The sequence below is a fragment of the Magnolia sinica genome, chromosome 18 (assembly GCF_029962835.1).
Source record: "Magnolia sinica isolate HGM2019 chromosome 18, MsV1, whole genome shotgun sequence".
In the NCBI taxonomy this organism is placed as follows: Eukaryota; Viridiplantae; Streptophyta; class Magnoliopsida; order Magnoliales; family Magnoliaceae; genus Magnolia; species Magnolia sinica.
This window is the reverse complement of record NC_080590.1, coordinates 10878265-10899549: the sequence shown is the minus strand read 5'-3', so window position 1 is coordinate 10899549 and position 21285 is coordinate 10878265. Positions and strand designations below refer to the sequence as shown.

Below are 21285 nucleotides of genomic sequence, written 5' to 3'. Positions count from 1 at the left end.
TTTTCTCTAACAATTCACACTCTTATCACAAATGTTAGGCTCGCAACGGGTTGCATGACAATTATCTGATTACTCTACGTGGGAGAATTTATTAGAGAACATTTTTCATACTCTGCTGGAGTGTGATTTTTCATACACAAGTGCCATTGCAGTGCACGCTTACCGTATAATAAGCCAGAACTAAATGGTCCAAGTGATGAACCTCACTTCTGATGGATAATAAATTAAAGGCAGGATTTTTTATTGCTTAACTAGTTTATTTTTAAAAAGTCAGTGGATGGCCAAGATGAGATTTTGGCAATGGTCTAGATTTAGCAAACAAGCATCCTGAGAAATACAGGGCCATGATCGTTCCACCAATCTGATTTTGTGATAGTGGCCTATCTAAGGACACGTCTCTCTTATTATTTAGTCTAATTTAGTGCAGAATTTCAAAACTTGAGGCAACCAAACACGCCCTGAAGAGAGGATGCTGCGGTTGGATGTGGATTAGCTGCTGACAGGTTGAGCAGCAAGACTCAGTGCTGAAGTTACGTTACCAAGCTCCGTGCGCTCCACCATTATGTATATTTTGTATCCACACCGTCCATCCATTTGGAGAGATCATTTAAGGGTTTGAGCCGAAGAATGAGTTAGATCCGAGATCATTTAAGGGTCCGAGCCAAAGAATGAGTTAGATCCAAAGCTCGGCTGAACCTATTGCAGAAAACAGTGGGAGAGTGACGCCCGCCATTAAGAACTTTCATGGGCCACAGAAGTTTTTGATCAAGCTAATAGTTGTGCTTTCTTTGATGTCTGTGTTGACTGATGCACAAGTTAGATCTTAAATAAAAATAACGGTGGATCTTATGAAGATTTCAACTGTGGACATCACTCTCCCTACCATTTTACGTGGTGGAGTCTATTCTAAATTTCAATTTGGCTCGTTCTTTGTTTCATGGCTTAAAACGTTCTATTCCACGTACTTATGGTGGGGTCCACAGAACTTGGTGACGTCACTCAACCTCTCGGTAGCTAATCCGCATTCGCTGCGGTCTCGTAAACAATTTTGAAGATTTATCTTGAATTAATGCCGTGTGGACAACGCAAAGGCTATGCGTATCGACCTTCCCGCTCGGAAAAATGCGTTAGATTCCAATATTAGTTTTGCACCATCCTTGTAACTTTTCAACTAAACAAATGGTACAATTGCATGGTGATCCAGACCGTCCAAATCACTGGACCAGTTGTGGATGAACAGTCGCCCAAAACAATTTTACTCGGAAGATAATATTACCCATCTATTTATTTTTTTAAAAGTTAAAATACTCATTGTTTTACTTCTAAAAATCCATTCGATAACCATTAATTGAATGATTAGGATGGCTTGATAATTAAAATTTTATATACACGCGCCTCCGCAATGAGACCCAAAATTTAGGTTGTCTGGATAGCTGCACAACATTGCCCGGCATGGGGGCGTATGAGCCATGGATATTTTCTAAATGGTCCAAAACTAACATGGAGTCTATGTAATGGTATTATTACAGCTAAAAAGATTGTGAAACAGAGGTTAGGATTGTTTAACCAATCTGATTTTACGACTGTAGACTGTGGATGCCACAATGCGGTCGAAATGTGGATAATTTCTGAGTGCATGTGCATCAAGCATCATACGCGCATGAGCATCACATCGCATCGCATCTCTCCCCATAATTCGCGGGAGCGAATCGCCCGAGCGAAGGAGTCCATTTCCAGACAGTAGAGACCAGAGACAGAGAAGGAGAGAGATCAAATGGCGGCCGGTGTGGTGAACTACGGAATCGTAGGGGCGGGGATGATGGGAAGGGAACACATGATCAATCTGGCGCACCTCCAAAACGAAGGCGCCGCCGTCCGTTGCGTGGCCGATCCGCATATCCCTTCCCAACAACACGCCTTAGAACTAGCTGCCTCCTTTAACTGGCCGCCGCTCAAGGTGCGAAATTCCTCCACCAGTTTTAATTTTTATCCCTCGATTTCCCTCTAATATTACACACCGGCCCTTGAAAGCTGAGGCTTCCAGATGCAAGGGTGTTCCTGTAAATTTTCTTGCAACCCCTGGGCAGAAAAGTAAAACAGACCACTTCACTTACTGTACCGTGCAGGTTTTCTCAGGACACAAGGAGCTGCTAGACAGTGGGCTTTGCGATGTGGTGGTTGTGTCGACGCCGAACATGACACATTTTCAAATCCTGATGGACATCATCAACCACGCAAAACCCCATCACATACTCGTGGAGAAGCCTCTGTGTACCACTGTCAAGGACTGCAAGAAGGTACGATCCGATGGGTGGGCCCCACCACGATGATCGTCTTGCGCAAAGCTCAGTCTGCATATATATATATATATATATATATGGTTTTTGGTGACGATCAGTGTGTGCACTGGGCGGTCTTCCAGGTGGGGCCGACGTTTTCGATGGCTCGGATGTTGTAATCGCGTGACATGTTGGCCACAGGTGTATTTGAACGCTCGCATGGTTTTACTCAGTTCCTCTGTAGTAAGGCTAATGTTTTTGCATTTAACATATTTTGATTTTATTACTTTAATTTTTCTTGGTTAAGCTGGATTTTTTACCCTTTTCTTTTAGGGTGTGTTTGGATGCCACCCATTTTTTCATTTTTCATTAAATCTACAACCGACGTGCAGATGTTGGGAAAGCTGCTCACTGCCTGGGTTAGCCTTGCGTTGGTTGACCACTTCGCACGCACGTGTTAAAATATGAGATGTTTTTGAAAATCTGAACCGTTCATCGGACATAGTCACAGAAAAAACATGCGGGTGAAATTTTGGGCCTTCATGGATACTTGACTGGGCCACAATCTCATATTTAATTCTAGCCGTTGGTGCTTCCTACAGTTGCTGGCACTCGAGAGGAAAATGCATTAAAACACAGTTTTAGTTGCTTCCAAACACACGTTTAGCTATGCTTGCTACCCACATGAACCTGCTCTCCACGTGCACCTTTACATGCAGCATGCATGCTAACCTTGCAAATGTTAATGGTTGCTCATCATGATAGCAGTCGCAAAAATGCTATATTGATCATTAGGTTTCAAATTCTATACCGTTCAATGCGTATCCCCAATTTGAGGTGTTTTACATTACATTATTTTAAACATCTCATTAGCCTCTCATGTGATTTCGAATTGATGGGAAATCGACCCTTAAGGGGTTGTTTGGATGCCTATAAATGGGGCAAGTTGTAAATGATTTACAGGAAAATCATTTACACTGCTTTTGGATTTACAGGCTGTAAATGATTTACAATATTTACCCTCATCTCATTTACAGGCAAAAAGGTAGGATTTCATTTACAGGCTCTCCATTTACGGCTTAACGGCTATATTTTCAAAGATTGGCTCTCCATTTATAGGACTTAAACAATTTACAGGCTATCCAAACATGGAAAATCATTTACCTGTAAATCATTGACAGCTTACCACTTGAACCATTTGCAGGCATCCAAACAACCCCTAAAAGGTCCCTCTACACAATAGTGGTATTAGAAATTTCTCACAAAGAAAGGGAACAATTTTTCGTCCACAACGGTTGCAACCCATCAGTATACTTTCATGCGTTTTCTATTTTTTAATAAATTCCTAAAATGGGAAATGGGTATTCATGGATAAATCTGGATCAGGCATCCAAATGACCCCTAAAAGGTCCCTCTACACAATAGTGGTATTAGAAATTTCTCACAAAGAAAGGGAACCATTTTTCATCCACAATGGTTGCAACCCATCGGTATACTTTCATGCATTTTCTATTTTTTAATAAATTCCTAAAATGGGAAATGGGTATTCATGGATAAATCTGGATATGTATATGTATTAATTTCCACGTACATATGGTTACTTTTTATTAGTGTCTTATGTTCGTTGATAGTACTTCCTATTGGAATCCATGGTGCTTCCTTTCAGATCAAAGATGCAGTTAGGAGGAGGCCTGAGATACTGGTACAAGTTGGATTGGAGTACAGATACATGCCTCCTATTGCAAAGTTAATAGATGTTGTTAAGGGTGGGACTCTTGGTCAAGTCAAAATGGTGGCAATCCGTGAACATCGATTTCCATTTTTGGTTAAGGTATGATTGCCTTTGAAGTAATGTGGTGCATTATATGCTTGACGCGATGTGATTGGCAGGCACCTTTTGATAATTGGACCAAATGATCTTACTGTTCTAGGTTAACAATTGGAATCGGTTCAACATCAACTCAGGGGGGACTCTGGTGGAGAAGTGCTGCCACTTTTTCGACCTGATGAGGCTGTTTGCGGCTGCAAACCCAGTTCGAGTGATGGCTTCTGGAGCTATTGACGTTAACCACAAGGATGAAATTTATGATGGGAAGGTCTCTGTAGTGTGCTTTATACTTCTTACAGTTTCATAGCTGTGCTTTTACCTTTCTACGTATGCATGCATTGTTGGAAACACTAATGCCTGTTCTTCCCACTAACTCATGATTCTTTCTTTCTTTCTTTTGGTTTTCTTTTTCTTCTTTATTCAGATCAGCATACAGCAGTGAATTTCTATTGACAAATATTGACAATTCGCACAATCCTCTTTTGGAGTACTTTTCATGCTTTTTTTTTCTTCATTAATTTGAATATATGCATTCTTGCAACAAATACCCTTTCATGAAGAAAAGTAGAATATTCCATTCTTGTTTATGTTTGTTAAAAGATTACATGGATTCTCACCCAGTGGGAAGCATTTGTATCCTGCTGTTCCAGAATTCAGAATCCATAGACAGCAACTATCGTCTATTTATTGCCCTTTAGTCGCCTTAATCTTATAACCGTGCGCAATATCAGGAAAGGCTTGAAACGTTAGGGTGTGTTTGGACACGAGGAATCCATGCAGAAATGGAAATTGTTTTCCACCGACAAGACAGTTGGATTCCACACAATAATCATTACTCTCATCCATCGTTAGAATTCTTTGGCACGAGAAACAAGGTGACAATTGTGTAATGAATTTGAGGATTCCACTTGCTATCCAAATGGGCACCCCATTTTTGGAATCCTATTTTCCACTGTGGTGATGGAAATAATCATTGGCTAATCATTATGTTATCCACGAATCCAAACGGAATATGCATTTCCAAGATGGCTGTAGTTGAGTCTTAGTTGAATGGTATATACTCTCATCCTTTTTCTTTTTCCATAGCCCAAAGCCAAGCTATTCAATCTTACTATTACTCGGGTGGTAGACTCTCCGGAGATTCAACACCGGGTCAAGGGTTTGTGTACCCATAGGTGGTGAAATTCCACTACGGCGTGTGTGCATGTGTAAAAAAAAAAAAGTTTTTTTTTTTTTAAATTTGTTTTTTGGTATCATAGTTGTAGGCTTTTTAGGACACCATAACAGAAAATGCTTTTGCTGATTTTGCTACTTATATACTTTAACAACAACTGCTCCTTTATTTTCTCTTGTTTCCTCACAATTCAATTCTGAAAACAGGTACCTGATATAATTGACAATGCATTTGTCATTGTAGACTTCGACAATGGTTCTCGTGGCATGCTTGACCTTTGCATGTTTGCGGAAGGCAGTAAAAACGAGCAAGAAATCTCTGTCGTAGGTGATATTGGGAAGGTATGTTACTGTAAACATCTTCCAAGTGTTTAATCTTGCTCTCCTATATTTCCTTTCCAGCATATTTTCCCTGGATGGTCATTCTTTTTCTTCTTCTTTTGATTTTCTCTCCTATGTTTTCCTTCTAACAGGAAGTATTTGGCAGCATTTGTAAATATTTAGGATAGCGATGACATAGAGTGGAAATCCTAAAGCTTTTGCATTCATGCACAATTTCAAAAATGTTAACAGGGTGAGGCTTTTGTTCCGGAGAGTATTGTGCGTGTGGGTACCCGAACAGCAGGAAGAGATGGAGTACAGACTTTTAAAGCTGAGGATAAACGAATAAAGTGGGTGCTTCTAACCTTTAACATTTCAGTACTTATGCATTTGGTTTCCTCTTTTGTTCCTAATTGCAAAGTGGTCACTCACAACATATTCAAGCAAAGTTTCAAATATAGCAATAGTTTCCATCAATGTATTGTTTTGCAGTTCGCACAGGGTGCCTATCAGCCTATGTGATACACAAAATGATATTTTGAGCAGCAATTATTATATAATTATCAGCTCATAAATGCGTAAAGCATTGAAAAGTTCATATGCATAAATTGACATACATTAAACTCGTACTTGTAGGATACAAACTACTATATATAATGAGAGGAGAAGACATGGTCACGTGCAAGGTTTTAAACATTGGTATTGGGTTAAATGCCTTTGCTGATTGACAGTTTAACTTGAAAAGTGAGTTAAGGGCAGATTAAAAATTTGTGGAAGCAACAATGTTATAATAGATAGTTAAGACTATCATGGACATGTAGCTTAACCTGGTGATAGTTGAAGGCGACTCCAAGAATGTGATATCCTTGTTCTCAAGTGGATGCTACCCTTGGAAGTTGGGGATTTGGTTGAGGAGGCTCTTGACACGAGCATCCAGAATTGGGTCCTGTTCTGCCATGTGCTCCTCGAGGCGAATGGGTTAGCTGACTTCTTGTCAGAGGAGGGTGTTGTTGCTGTAAAATTTTTTTTTGAAGATTGAGGTCTGTGGCTTAGTTTTCAGAGGGTGAGGGCTGTAATTGGTGTTGGGTAGCTTTTGTTTTTGGGCTCTGGGTGCCTGCAGCTGTTGTAGCAAACTTCTTGGTTCCTCTGCTGTTGTCTCTTGGTTTTTTTGTTGTTTTATCTTTTCTTCTTTTAATGAAGTGCTGATTATCCTTCCAAAATAGAAAAAATGAACTAAGGGTCTTAAGGATAGGCGTTTACTTGCCTTCACCTGAAGTTTTAAGGGCCTGTTTGTTTCACCAGTTACCGCAGTAATGTAAAGGACGTGCAAGGGTTATAAATTACTTTATCTGTCTTCTTACAACATTTGCATTTAACCGCCAATTCCCATGTTTGGTTTATCAATGGTAAAATCGTAATGATGGAATTTTACATTACTTTAGTGTCAAATCATCACCAAAATACACTGATGTCACTGTTTGGATTCGAGATTTTCACAGTAGTTACATGAAAAAGTGTAATGATTATAAATTTCTTTACTTGTCTCCTGAATACATCTGCATTTGATTGACAATTCTTATGTTTAGTTTGACAGTGGTAAAATTGTAATGATGACACATTTCTCTTACATTACTAGGGAAATCCGCAAAACAAACAGGCCCAAAAAGTAAAAGGATGCAAAATGTCTTAAGGATAGGCATTTTGGTGCCTTTACCTACCATTTAACCTGAAAAGTGGGCTAAATGCCCTAAATATAGGCATTTAGGTGGCATTACCTCTAATTTTAACTTTTAAAGTAGGCTAAATGCTGAAAGTAATTCTTACCTACAGTTTTAACCTGAAAGTGGGCTAAAAGTCTGAAGGATAGACATATAATTGCCTTTATCTGGAGCTTTAAAATGAAAAGTGGGCTAAATGCCTTAAGGAGGTGTCTTTACCTACAATTTTTACTTGGAAGAAGGATTACATGTCCTTATGATAGGCATTTAGGCACCTTTACTTACAGGTTTAACTTCAAAAGTGGCTAAATGCTGTGAAGTTATCCATTTAGGTGCCTTTACGAAGAGTTTGAACTTGAAAAATGAGCTAAATGGCTTAAAGGTAGGCATTTAGGTGCCTTTACCAAGAGTTTTAAATTCAGTAGTGGGCTAAAGTCCTAAAACATAGCATTTTGCTAGAGTTTTCACATGAAATGTGGGCTAAATGCCTTAATGATGGGCATTTAGGTGCATTGTCTAGAGTTCTAACTTTGTTAGTGGGCTAAATTCTGTACGCATTGGTATCTAGGTGCCTTTACCAAGAGCTTTAACATGTAAAGTGGGCTAAATGCCTTTAAGGCAGGCACTTAGGTGCCTTTACCTAGAGTTTAACTTGAAAAGTGGGCTAAATATGATGCAGGACAATTAACCACTTGTTCTAAAAACTCGAATTGATAGAGCATGGAGAATTAATCCCTTTATCTCGTAGCCCAGGCCCCACAACTCATGGGTTAGGACCTCGGTCGAACTCCACTTGTGGGCCCCAAATCACATGGGTACTGCCTCACATGAGCCACCCGCCTCACACGGGCCGCCCACCCCGAGTGTGCCTCTGCACCCCATAGGCGACCCCACTCAAACCCGGTATGAAAATGTCCCTGCATTAATCACCCCCGGTGATGAGTCTCGAACACGAGACTTCCCGCTCTGATACCAATTTGATGCAGGACAATTAACCACTTGCTCTAAAAGCTCGAATTAATAGAGCATGGCGAATTAATCCCTTTATCTCACAACCCAGGCCCCACATCTTATGGGTTAGGACCTTGGCCAAACCCATATCATGGGCCCCAAATCATATGGGTACTGCCTCACATGAGCCACCCGCCTCACACGGGCCGCCCACCCCGAGTGTGCCCCTGCATCCCGCAGATAACCCTACTTGAGCCCGGTGTGAAAATGCCATTGCATTAAAATGTCTTAAAGATAAGCATTTAGGTGTGGTTACGTAGGGTTTATGTATGGAAAGTGGATTGAATTCTCTTTAGGGCTTGTTTGTTTTGCCAATTTCTCTAGTAATGTAAAAGAAATGTGTCATTATTATGATTATACCATTGCCAAACCAAACACGGGAATCATCGGTCAAATGTAGATGTATTCAAGAGACAAGTGAATGAATTTGTAATCATTGTACTTTTTCATGTAATTAATGTGAAAATCTTGAATCTAAATAGTAACTTCAGTGTATTTTGGTGATGATTTAAAATTGAAGTAATGTAAAAATGCCATCATTACGATTTTATCACTAATAAACTAAACATGAGAATCGGCGGTCAAATGCAACTGTTGTTAAGAGATTGGTAAAGTAATTTGTAATCATTGCACATTCCTTTTACATTACTGTGTTAATTGGTGAAACAAACATGCTTTAAGGAAAGGCATTTACATGTTTTTACCTGGAGTTTTAACTTTAAAAGTGGGCTAAATGCCTTATGGATAGGCATTTAAGTGCTTTTATGTACAAATTTAACTCTAAAGTGGGCTAATGCATTAGGGTTAAATCATATAGGTGATTTTACCTTCAGTTTTAGATTTTAAAAGTAGGCTGCATGCCTAAAGGATAGGCATAGAGGTGCCTATACCTACAGTTTTAACATGAAAAGTGAGCTAAAGGCCATAAAGATAGGCTTTTAGTTGCCTTTACCTACTAGGTAGGCATAGAGGTGCCTATAACTACAGTTCTAACTTGAAAAGTGAGCTCAAGGCCGTAAGGATAGGCATTTAGCTGGCTTTACCAAAAGTGTTAAAAAGAAACGTAGGAAAAATGCCTTACAGATGGCCATTAGTGCCATTACCTACATATTTAACTTGAAAATTGAGCTAAATGCTTCAAGTATAAGCATGTAGGTGGCTTTAGCTTGAGTTTTAACTTTATAAGTAGGCTACATGCCTATGGTAAACCCATTGAAGTTCCAACACAGAGTTTTGACAGAAGAAAAGTGGGTCAAATGCATCAAAGATAGGCATGTAGGTGCCTTTTCAGTTTTTAACTTGTAAAGTGGGCTAAATGCCTTGGGGATAGGCATTTAGGTGCCCTTACCAACAGGTCAAACTTGAAAAGTGGGCTAAAGGCCTTAAAGAATGGCATTTAGTCACCATTACTAACAGTTTGAACGTGAAAAAGTGGGATAAATGGCTTTAGGATAGGCATTTAGGTACCTTTATCTACAGTTTTAACATAAAAAGTGGACTGGTTGTTTTAGGAACAGGCTTTTAGGCTCCTTCACCTGGAGTTCTAACCTGAAAATTTAGCTAAAAAGGCATTTAGGTACCTTTACCTAGATTTTCAACTTAAAAATTAAGCTAAATGCCTTAAGGTGTTTATTGTGGTGCCTTTATCTACAACTTCAACATTAAAGTGGGCCTAAATGCCTAATTTGATATGCATTTGAATATAGTTTTAACATGAAATGTGGGCTAAATGCCTTAGGGATAGGCATTTAGGAGCCTTGGCCTATAGTTATAACTTGAAAAGTGGGCTAAATGCTTTAGGGATGAGCAGCTTGGTGCCTTACAGTTTTAACTAAAAAAGTTAGCTAACTGACTTAAAGACATGCATTTAGGGGTCTTCACCTGGAATCTTAACTTGAAAAGTGGGTTAAATGCATTAGAGCTTCTAGACGGAATATCTGAATGCAACATTGACATGGACTGCTACAAAAACCATTTCAATAAATAAATTCCCTCATAATACGAGGAGCAATGCCTCTTGTGTCTAAGTGCCCGTTTGGATGTTTCTGCTTTAAGGGCAGACAGGATGTGATGCATGCAGTTCGCCATCCAGATAACTTCGTCTGATTTGATGTGGTTTCTGAGAATATTGCCCATCCCAAAGAGGTGGCTGGGCAGATATTAATCTGTTTCCCTATAGATCTCCAACCTGCTTATGATCTTGGATATACCCAAGCAGGTCCTAAAGGAGCAAACAAATCCAGAATGTGAAAGAAGAGTCTTTTGGTGTGTTTGGGTGCACTATCAAATTGAATTGCAATTATTAGTCCAGTAAAGCGGGAAATAACCATACTGTGATCTCGTTTGTAGCATTCATGTTCACACCCCAAGTGCAGGGTTGTGATGTAGTAATAAACTCGGTAAGACCGAGGTCGAATCCACAGGGACTGATACCTGTACGTTATCTGAAACTAGGTAGAAATAGAACTAGTCTAGGATGCGATCTAAACAAAATAGAATTTAGGGAATAATTGTGGAACAATTATCTAAAGCTTTAAGGAATTCAGAAGAAAGAAACTAGGGATTCAGAGGATCCACTTGTAGAGATCAGGGAGAAATTATGCCTGCTTCAGAAATCATGGAATTTAACTAGACTTCCTTTAATATAGTTTTCAAGAGGTGAAAGGTATATGAATTAGAATGGATTCCATCACCAAGCCATGCCCAGAAGACAAAGTAAACAACAGAATTAAACTAATTACCAACCAACCAACAATGTATGAGGATCAGGAAGGGTACTGTCATCCTACCATGCCCATGGGACAATGATGAACAACAGGGGTTCCTGACTTCATAAACATAAAAAGGGAAAAAGAAATACTCAAAGCCATTGCAAACCCATTGTAATTTCAGTCACAACAGACCATAAAAGACTAAGAAAAATATTCCTTTGATAATCAACTATATCAAATTCAGTTTATGAATTAAAGGCACACAGTAAAATCTCCCATCTCGCTACAGGCTTCACCTCTTAGCCCTAGCTAAGAGGTTCAGCCGAGAATGGACATGCTTAGGCTGAATCCAACATAAACAAGAGAAGAAGAAGAAGAAAAGAAAAAGAGGAAACCCAGCCTGCCAATGTTGCTCATGTGCAGCTCTCCATACGTCAGACCAAGCTCCAACTCTCCTCTTTCCAATGCCTCTTTCCCTGCTCCGCGACCAGCCCTAAAGCTTCCTGTCTTGCTCCTCACAGCCGCCCAGATTCTTGCTCCCGTTCCAGCCTCTTGCTTCAGCCACGTCCAGCAGAAAAAAACCACCCTTGTCTTCCCGTTTTTCTTCTAAAACTTCATGTCTCGGCCCAAAAAAAACTCCTTATCCATGCTTTCTCTTCTCTGTTTTATAGAAGACCCTCCTGAAAACTTCGGTCGAAGTTTCCCTTCCGCACTAGGAGAGCTTTCGCACTTTGTTTCCGCAACTGAGTTCGTCTGCGCAGTAAAAACGCAAAACGACTTGCGTTTGGAGTGTCTTTGCGGCGTGATATCGACCTACCTGATAATTCTGAAATCTTGGCTAGGGTATTGGACTCCCTGTGGACACATTGGACGGTCTGGATCACTCAAAGTATTGATGACCGTGGCCCACTATCTCCCGCAAATTCCGGTTTTCCCGAACGCGCGTAAGGCGTACGCAGAGGCGCTGACGTGTTCGGTGGGCCCCACAGAGGTATTTTCGGAGAAATCCACCCCGTCCATTAGATTCAGGACGAAATTTCAGTCAAGAATGGGTGGTTTTGAACGTCCATTGACGCGGCCCAGAGAAGAAATCACCTCAAAAATTGTTTTGAACGTCGCAGGACCGCCTGTTTGTGGCCTCTGTATCGCGCACGTGTGCTTGCATGGGTCCAAAAGTTCAGCAAGGTTTTATAGTAGTCGAGGCCCTCTACACGATGGACGGATTGGATCATCCGTACAGGCCATGGGTGGGGCCCACTAGCGTCCGTAAAAACGGACAGCGTCCGTCCGTGTTGCCGCGTGAAACGGCAGTTGCCGTGTTTGGGAAGGAGACGCGGGTCAGCGCTGCTGACCCGCGTTTGTTGGCTCGGTGTGGCTCGGGTCTACGTGTGCTGTGCACACACACATCACATACGGGCCCCACTGTGATGTGTTTCAACAATCTGATCCATCCATTCATTTTCCTATCTTATTTAAACCGTCAAGACCAAAGTTGGATAGTTTCAGATATCAGGTGGGCCCAGAATCAATGGTTTATGGGCTGATCTGTCAGTTGGGGCACTTCCATAGTGATCCGAGGGCTGAAATTTGATATGTACGGTTAATTTATGGCCCTCAGGCCATGTATGAAGTTTTGAGCCAATCAGATGGCGGGAACTATGTGATCTTGCATTCTTCACCAATTTCGGGCCTCTTTAACGTGAATGGCCTGATTTCCTCGGATCCCTGGTGTGTAATTCCATCGATCTTGGTCCCCTGGAGTCCGTCCCTTGCCTTGGGTGTCATCAGAGCGTTAAATCCATGGTTTAAGTACCCCTTTTCAGTTCATGCTTGTAAATACACTCTGCATCACAAATACAATTAAATCAGGCCATTAAACGGTATCATGCTTGTAAATTCATGCAATAACTGGGTCTGATATGCAATATTTGACCCTCAACAATTCATATTGCGGACCTAGGCTCCAAATCACAGTTCTGTTGTTTTCAAGTTCGACTTGAAATGGAGAAGCCGAAAGAATGTTGATGGGGAGTTGGGGACATGCACATTGAATGTAGACCCTTATTTTTGTTTGAAAAGCTGAATGTAGATCCTTGTCATTTTTCTGACCATCCATTTCTTCTTGCTCATGGGACCCACTTGATAAACGGGATAATAAAACATGAGGACCACCCTCTGAATGACTTGAATGAATGCTACACACGTGCTAACTCAGTACGTATAGGGTGTTTGTGTTTTGCACTTGAAGATGGGGCATCTTGAAATAGCATTCTACATTCCTTAGACGTTAGGAAGTGTATAAAGGCAAGTATAACAATTAGAAATAAATAAGTACTATTAAAATGCATCATGAAATCCTTTTCGAGACCACCCCTTTAGCGGCCATATACAACTATGTCCCCATCAATAGTCTTACAGTGCATCTCCATAACTGGCCATATGGGAGAATGCATCCCTGCAGACATCCGTGATTAAATTGGTTGGTCGCAGTTCAATTCAATCTGCAATTTTGAGTTCCTACTAATGATACGGTTTCTCTTGGTAGAAGTGTCGTGGTTTTTTTTTTTTTTTTTTCCCAGCTTAATCCGTCATTCACATGTACTCAGGTACGATGGACTGCATCATGGCTCGAGCTATCTGGAACATCTTAACTTCTTATCTGCCGTCAGAGCTCAAGGCATCCGAGCTCCTGCTGTTGACTTGCATGACGGGCTGCTCTCAGTCGCTATCGGAGTTGCAGGCCAACTTTCAATCGAGAAAGGCCGTTTCATTACCATTGAAGAAGTCATGAATGGGGAGGTCTAGCTAATCAGTTCGACTTTCCTGCATTTCTCTGTTTTGTGTTTTGTTAGGTGCTTTGACGGTGGCAGAAGCTGAGCTTATTTATATGTACAAATTTTCTAATGTAAATGAGTGAAGAATTCAAGGATGGTAGATGTTTAAAAATGTCATTGTTTGAGATCCGTTCAAATATTTCTTTGGGTTAGATTGCTGTGTTTGCTGCCTTCCCCCCTTTTATATCAGTTGCATCTAAAAATGTACTTTTCATACATTGGATGTGGCAGACATGTACAAGGTCCAAACTCTGATCAATTGGCACTTATTGAACAATCATAACCCTTCATAGAAAATGGACTCTCTATGACGTAGAAAATTGGACAATCCTGACCCTTCAATTTGACCACTTTTGGGAGAAATTGGACTGTAAAGTAGGTTTTCAAATATTCATCCTCCAATCTTGCCAAAATGATTTTTTTTTTTTTTGGATCGTTGGATGTGGCACGCTGCAAGCATGTGTCCAACTCTGATCACTTGTCACAGATAGACCAATTTCGGAAAAAATAAAAGGAAGGACGATGTGAGGCAGGCTTCTATGATCTGAAAAAATAAAAATTATTCCGTTGCCGGGACTTGAACCCGGGTCTCTCGGGTGAGAGCCGAGTATCCTGACCAACTAGACTACAACGGATTTGATGTATACTTTTAGTTTTATGTATACTTATTCTAGACGAGCATACGGCAATTCATGGACCTCACTGTTCCATTTTACAGCAACAAATCCAATGGTCAGGATAGCCTTATAAGTGACATTTAGGTCCACAAATCTATCCACTAGAATTTCTACCACTTTGACGTTCTGGATTGACGTTTTTGCATGATAAACGGCAGTCGCGCATTAGCAAACATAGATTTGTCTGACACGCATAACATTGTTTGTCGATCCAAACCTTTGATCTGATGATGTATATAGCTAAGTTTTACTCATATCTGAAAAATTCAATACTGCAAGGTACTAAACGTTTCATAAATGGTCCACGAAAAGATAGCTAAATAGACGGTCCATATGCAAACAAAAATAGTTCAATGGTCAATAATTTGAAATAATTAAATGTAGGAGGTTTTTCGGTCGTTCCACATACAATGTGGGGCCCATCAGTTTAGATCATCGAAACATATCCGTACGAGTCGAGCAGGACCGAATCAATCCTCGGACGTCAATGGTGCGTAGCGTAGCTGGTATACACCATGCGCCGCGTAGCGCGACTCATTGGAACAAAATGCTGCTGCATGAAGTCGACTCGCGCCACACCACCTCCTTACACGCACATCGAACGTGCGGCTTTCCTGATGAGTGGATCGTCTCGACTCCTGTACCGTGCATATGTCCATACTCACTACGGGGCCCACCTATACAACAGTTCAGATGTTCCAAGCGCTTACAGATTGCCACGTGTGGGGCGTGTTGTGCGGGCTGCGTGTGAGGCTCTCATGTCTGGAAGTTCTATAAATAGGCTTCTACGTTGGCGGGCATTTTCAGATTCGTATACTCTTGCTCTTTCACTTCTCGCCGGGAAGAAGAAGAAGAACAGAAGAATGGAAGAAGATGGAGAGAGGTCGAGCTTCATCATCGGTCTGATCGAGAACAGAGCCAAAGAGGTAGGTCTCTTCAAACCGTAATGCTCTTTTCTTCTTTTCGACTCTCTCAAAAATCAGAATATCAGAAAATCGCAGCCGGTTAGATTTTCGAGAATTGCATTTTATTTTTTCAATTCTAGTTTTGATCTTAGCAGAAGCTAGCACAAGCATTCGCAGCATGATCCCTCAATCAAAGCTCTGAAAATGAGATTGCTCTCCTCTTTTTTCATTTTCAGTGCTTTATTATAAGATGATTTCTTTGTACTTATCTCCGATGATAAAATTCCCGCCCGATTTTCTGATTTTTAGTTTTAGGTTTGTGCGGACTCATGAATTTTCAGTCAACAAATACAGATCTTGATACACTACGGCGATCTCATCTCAATATGTAAATTATATAGTTTTTCATCTTTTGATTTCCATTTTTATGTGCAAGAGTTCGTCGAACAATCTCTTGATTTCATTTGAATGCTCTAGAAAATGATAATTTGCGTCCTTATTTCCGATGCTAAAATTTCTGATCGATTCTGTTAGGCCCTGTTTGGTAGACGCCCAAAAATGAGTTCATCCCATTTTAGTTAACAATAATTATCTCCAATACATGATTACCGTTAAAATGAAATCATTATTTATTAGAGATCAAGATCTCTAATATAAAATTGGAGATCTTTCAAAAAGGAAAAAAGAAAAAAAATTGTCTCTAATATAAAATTACAGTTAAGTAAATGAGACGAGCTCATTTTTTGGTGTCTACCAGACGGGCTTAGTTTTTCGTGGGATGGTTGTGGATTTTGATGACCTGAATCTATTCATCTCTAAAGTTGGACTCGTTTATAGATCTTGGAAGTTGGAACATTTCCTATTTACTTTTAATAGGAGAAGTTTAACTGGCTTCTGTTCATGGATATGCAGCATTAGAATCTTTGTTCATCCAACTAAATTTGCAATAGACTAAAACTAAGCTAGAACTTGTAAATTTTTTATAGCATTTTCATCAATGACTAAGGGCGTGTTTGGATGCACTACTGAGTTGTAGTCCAATGTGGAAATAACCTGGTTGTTGTTCCTTTCGCCTTCCTACTGAGAGTGTGGGTTCTGAATCGTGATTATGATTACTAGGAAACCCTTAAAAGCTTGTCATTTCCTCTTGATTGAACTGAATGGTGGCTATTCAATTTAACCGTGCCAAATGCAGCCTAAAAGTGTAACCCAGTGACCTGAAAATAAAATGAGAAATCATCCAGTGCTCTTAGAGAACTATAAGTTTTAATGCTCCTTGTTGCATCAGGACACTTGGACTGTCCCATCGATCAATCCAGACAGTATACTAGTTTCAGCAGACATTTCATACGTAATGTTGTTCAAACGAATTATAGATCCATCCATAATTAGGTTATCTTTTTATCGCTATCCTTTTTCCAAGACCTGGATGGGATGTTAGAGACTTGGGATTCTCTGGATTCTCTGGTACAAGTGATTGTTTGCAACCATAATCAGTCCATGATGGGCCCCAATACATAGATTGCTAAATTGTTTATTTAAGCCTAATTTTGAATCACTGATCTTATCCTCCAGTTTATAGGCTACTGATTGAATGGCTAGGATTGTCCAGTCAGTGTTATTTTACATCGTAGGCCATGAAATGTGTGCTGGGCCTAATAGACATCTCAGCTCAGTTGATTGGATTGTTGATGCAACACGGGCACTATAAATTCTAGGGTTCCTAGAGTGCCAATCTCAAGTAAAATTAGTGCACACGCATGTGGCTCTCTCTCTCTCTCTCTCTCTCTCTCTCTCTCTCTCTCTCTCTCCCTATGCACACATATGTATATGTATATATGTATATGCATGCATGCCTGCACGCGCGTTTTTTGTGTCACACATAGGAGCATCATCCTATAGTGTTGGCACTGCCATAACTTACAGTGTCAACCTCTATGGGGCCCACTGTGATGTGTGCATTAGATCACCCCATCCACGAGGTGCTCCCTTCAATAGCAGGCCATGAGGTTGAAAATTATCTGGTTGCAGCTTAGGTGGGCTGCACCATAGGAAACAGTCGCGAGGTCCTCTAGTATGTGGGGCCCACTGTGTTTTGCATATGCCATCCAATCCATTCATGGATGCACCCCACTAGGATGGAGGGACATAGGGGAAATAGCCATTCCAAAATTTAGATGGGCCATACCTAGTGAATTTAGAGATTTTATCCATGGTTTTTTGTTGTTCCTTGGGTGTGGATAATCGGCTTGAATTTGGGCTTTGGGGTGAAAATCAAGATGCCAGGGTTGATCTAAAAAAATATCCTTTCTTCTTCCATATCTTAAAAGAGGATGTCTTCCACCAAGTTTAAGCTTGCATTTGTTTCTATCAGTGTTTTAAATAGCGAATAACGTGTAGTGTATCGTTCACCCCTTGGAAGTACGAGGTGTAAGCTCCATAGCGTGTAGCATAAGCTACATGTGACTTTCAGATTTTTAATCAAGGTTGTGCTTGGTTCCACCAATTTCATCACCAGATTAGACTGATTAATAATGAAATTTAACAAAATTTCATGATACTTGGTGCAACCAAACATAGCCTAAAGTAATAGGAAAGGGCAATGATTTAGTATAAAGGTAAAGACAGAGCAATGAAACTGATTTAATATTATTACTTATATTATTTTACTAAACACATTGAAAATATTAACAATTTTTTAAAATAGAAAAATATAACAAATCATTGAAAACATTAATTGATTTTAATGTTGTACTGAAAAATAACTTGTAATGTGAGCTACGTAGCATATAGCATACACAAATTATCATGTAGTGTAGGCTACACGCTACTTATGTTATTTTCATGAGCTACATAGCATTGAGGCTAAGCTACGCTACGTTGCGTAAGCTACACGCTATGTAGTGTTATCTATTTAAAACACTGGTTTCTATCTGTCATCATCAAAGCCTCATCTCAATTTGGGATCAACTATATGAATCTTGTTCCACCGTTCCACTAACAATTATCATATCCTCTATTAAACCATAGGTCATCAAGTCTTTTCTTACTACCTCCCCTCATGTACTCTTGGGCGTTCTCCATGCCCTTTTAGATCCATCAACTTGAACCAACTCACTACTCCTGATTAATGTAGTTCTTGGTCTTTGTTGCACATGGCTAAATCATCTAAGTCTACTTTCCATTATCTTATTAATAATTTAATAAGATGAACGTGTAAATTGACTAATATAAATTGAATTCAATGTACATTAAATTCTTTCAGGATTTACCTCCATACTTATTAATAATTTAATATGTGACTCCCTCCTCCTGTTGTAATTTTGGCTCTTCTCTTTTAATAAATTCCATCTTATGCTTCAAATAAAAAAGTTTCAGAACTCTTAGCATTCAAATAGTTTCTGAAATAGGGTTTTTGCATGCATGTAGATTTAGTCTCTTTTTCAACACAAAATGGGTTTCATGTTGAAGATCCAGTACATGTAACTGATCAGAATAGGTTCAGTAGAGATATATGCATGTTAATTTAATAAGGCTCCATTTGACAGAGCTGGGTGGTAATCTCTTCTGTTGCTCCATTCTCTCTTTAAGCTCAGTGCTTCAAAGGGGGCTGAAGGAGCAAACGTTTGCGTCAGACCCTACAAAAATGGGATTTCTTTCCTGCTGGCATGTCGGAAAACATGTAGTAGAAAAATTTTCAACTGACAATAATGTGAGTTGTAAAATCTTATGATCAGTTTCAGTGTCCTGCCTTCATCACTCTTTTCTGGATAATATCATTATCTGGAGGGTTGCCCATTCCTTCTGAGTTGGATTTGGACTTTGGTGGCAGAAGCTTGAGTGGTTCAACCTGAATTCCGTAAGGAAACCAGTTAACCCCTTTGAAATTGTGAAAGGGTTTTCCTTTGTGTCCCTTTTGTCTTTGAATTTTATTTGACTGGCTGAATTCCCATTCATTGCTTTCATTGGTCAAATAAGTACTAGAAATTTGTTGATTAATAAAATATTTTATAGAAATGCTACTGTATTCATAAATTTGTCACTGTAACTCCAAGATAATGGTGGCTTAATGTTGCTGAGGTGAACTGCTATGATCTATTTCTCAGTTGCAAGTATTGCTCATTACCAATCTTTTGTGCAGGTTGGAGTGGCTGCCTTTGACTTGAGGTTAGCCTCACTTCATCTTTCACAGTACATTGAAACAAGCAGTTCGTATCAAAATACAAAGACTCTACTACATTTTTATGATCCCATGGTGATCATTGTTCCTCCGAACAAGCTCGCGCCAGATGGTATGGTTGGAGTTTCGGAGCTGGTTGATAGATGTTATACATCAACCAAGAAGGTGCTGATTCTTGATGACATTCTGGGTTTTGATAGTCTTCTTTCAAATGTTCACCCTAACACTAAATTGTGCAGGTTATCATGGCTCGTGGGTGCTTTGATGATACTAAGGTTGCAGAAGAAACCTCTTGTTCTTTTGATTTTTTTAAAAGGATTTTGGATGTCATAATTATGTTTATAAGTAGCTTTTCATCAATGTTTCACAGGGAGCTGTGCTGGTTAAAAGTTTGGCTGCCAAGGAACCATCTGCTCTTGGCTTGGATACTTATTACAAGCAGTATTATCTCTGTTTGGCTGCTGCTGCTGCTACTATCAAATGGTAATCCAATTCTGCATGCATTTGAGTTCTACCTATTTTTCCATTCATGTTGTAACTTCCACTCAAGAGCGTATCTGATATAGAGTGGATGATCCCAACCAACAATGAAAGAGATCAACGCCCCCAAAAGAGGAAGAGTTGAGAAGTGTTGATGTCCAAGTGGGCTCCTTGTGCACCAACTACTATGCTTTAGGGGTGTTATTCTTATTTTCTGTCTGGGTGAGATTACAGGGCTGACATTTGGTGTGTTGTTTATTGGGAGGTTGATGTCATGTACAAGTGTCATGTGAGTGGAGAAGTCATTTAGGGATGCTTAATGACAAAAAATGAGATAGATTAGAAGAAGTGGATCTGGAAGGGAGTCCAGGCAATAAAACAATAAATCATTTATTTTAGGAAGAGAAGAGTTATGGGATTTTATGTTCTATTTTGGGGAAAAAGAAGCTCCAAGTGAAGTTTGGAGACCTTTTGTGGGCTGTCATTTTTATAGTGTGGGACCCTTCAATAGAGAAAGTAGGGTCGAAATAGGAAAAAATATTCACTGAATGGGGTTCTTTTCTCTTTTTCACCCCATAAAAATTGGAGGAGAGTGAGGGAGAGAGAAAAGAGAAGAAGTCCAATAGTCATGGAGAGGGTAAGAAAAGAAATGATTTAGAAGGATATTATTCGTTTTCTTTTCATTGAAGAGGTGGGGGCATGGGAAGTTTTTATCCTCTTTTCTTTGTTTATACAAGTTGTAACACTTATCTGGATGGTATTGCATTGATTTGCCTTGAATGTCTCTTGATTATTTTTTGTTTGTATTCTTTCACTGGATTCTTTTGTATTACTATAATTTCTTGTTTCTCTGGAGTGTTAGTTTCTACTGGGTTGTCAATTGTTTCCAGGTGCTACTGTATTAGGTCACAAACAGATTGTGATGGATAGATGTTAACTGTCACGTCGTATGCTGCTTCATTATGTTGGTCATGCAGCAAAATAAACCCAGTGAAGTCTTGTAAATTTCCATCTGAATCAAGTTTGGCTGAAATATGTCCTGAAAAGTGTGTGCATGTAGGCTTTCTTAGATCCTCAAGAGTTGGCTGAAAAGTTGACTTGGTATTTTGAACGAGAAATTCCTCAGAGAGCTACAGTGCTGCTTAAAACTTTACTGTAAACTCGATAG

General features: G+C 39.8%; 2 protein-coding genes and 1 non-coding gene across 12 annotated transcripts in view; 2 read left to right on the top strand and 1 right to left on the bottom strand.

The window, feature by feature from the left end:
- Positions 1–1581: 1581 nt before the first annotated feature.
- On the top strand, positions 1582–14027 carry LOC131232445 (uncharacterized). Its single transcript, XM_058228676.1, has 7 exons — positions 1582–1957; positions 2127–2297; positions 3946–4110; positions 4211–4375; positions 5488–5622; positions 5854–5951; positions 13648–14027. Exons 1-7 carry the CDS (start codon positions 1775–1777, stop codon positions 13844–13846), a joined length of 1116 nt encoding a protein of 371 aa, XP_058084659.1. The 5' UTR covers positions 1582–1774; the 3' UTR covers positions 13847–14027.
- Positions 14028–14437: 410 nt separating this feature from the next.
- Positions 14438–14510, bottom strand: TRNAE-CUC (transfer RNA glutamic acid (anticodon CUC)). Its single transcript has one exon. It is a non-coding gene; the product is annotated as a tRNA-Glu (tRNA).
- An 844-nt stretch (positions 14511–15354) lies between these two features.
- The window catches only part of LOC131233074 (DNA mismatch repair protein MSH4), a 29027-nt gene continuing 23096 nt past the window's right edge, over positions 15355–21285 (top strand). For 3 of the 10 annotated variants that reach the window (XM_058229664.1, XM_058229665.1, XM_058229662.1), the window contains exons 1-4: positions 15355–15478; positions 19599–19802; positions 19877–19912; positions 19987–20120. In XM_058229664.1, the coding sequence (XP_058085647.1) occupies positions 15416–15478; positions 19599–19802; positions 19877–19912; positions 19987–20120 (437 nt within the window). In that variant the 5' untranslated portion in view covers positions 15355–15415. Of the gene's footprint in view, positions 15479–19478; positions 19913–19986; positions 20121–21285 lie in introns of those variants that run through there. The other 7 variants (XM_058229666.1, XM_058229663.1, XM_058229661.1 and 4 more) reach the window with 6 other exon arrangements.

Excerpts from the sequence above, each read along its gene's own strand:
- LOC131232445 (XM_058228676.1), top strand. The coding sequence starts at position 1,775 with ATGGCGGCCGGTGTGGTGAACTACGGAATCGTAGGGGCGGGGATGATG. Across the intron at positions 4,376-5,487 it reads ATGAAATTTATGATGGGAAG|GTACCTGATATAATTGACAA; the intron begins GTCTCTGTAGTG and ends TTCTGAAAACAG. Across the intron at positions 5,623-5,853 it reads TCGTAGGTGATATTGGGAAG|GGTGAGGCTTTTGTTCCGGA; the intron begins GTATGTTACTGT and ends AAATGTTAACAG.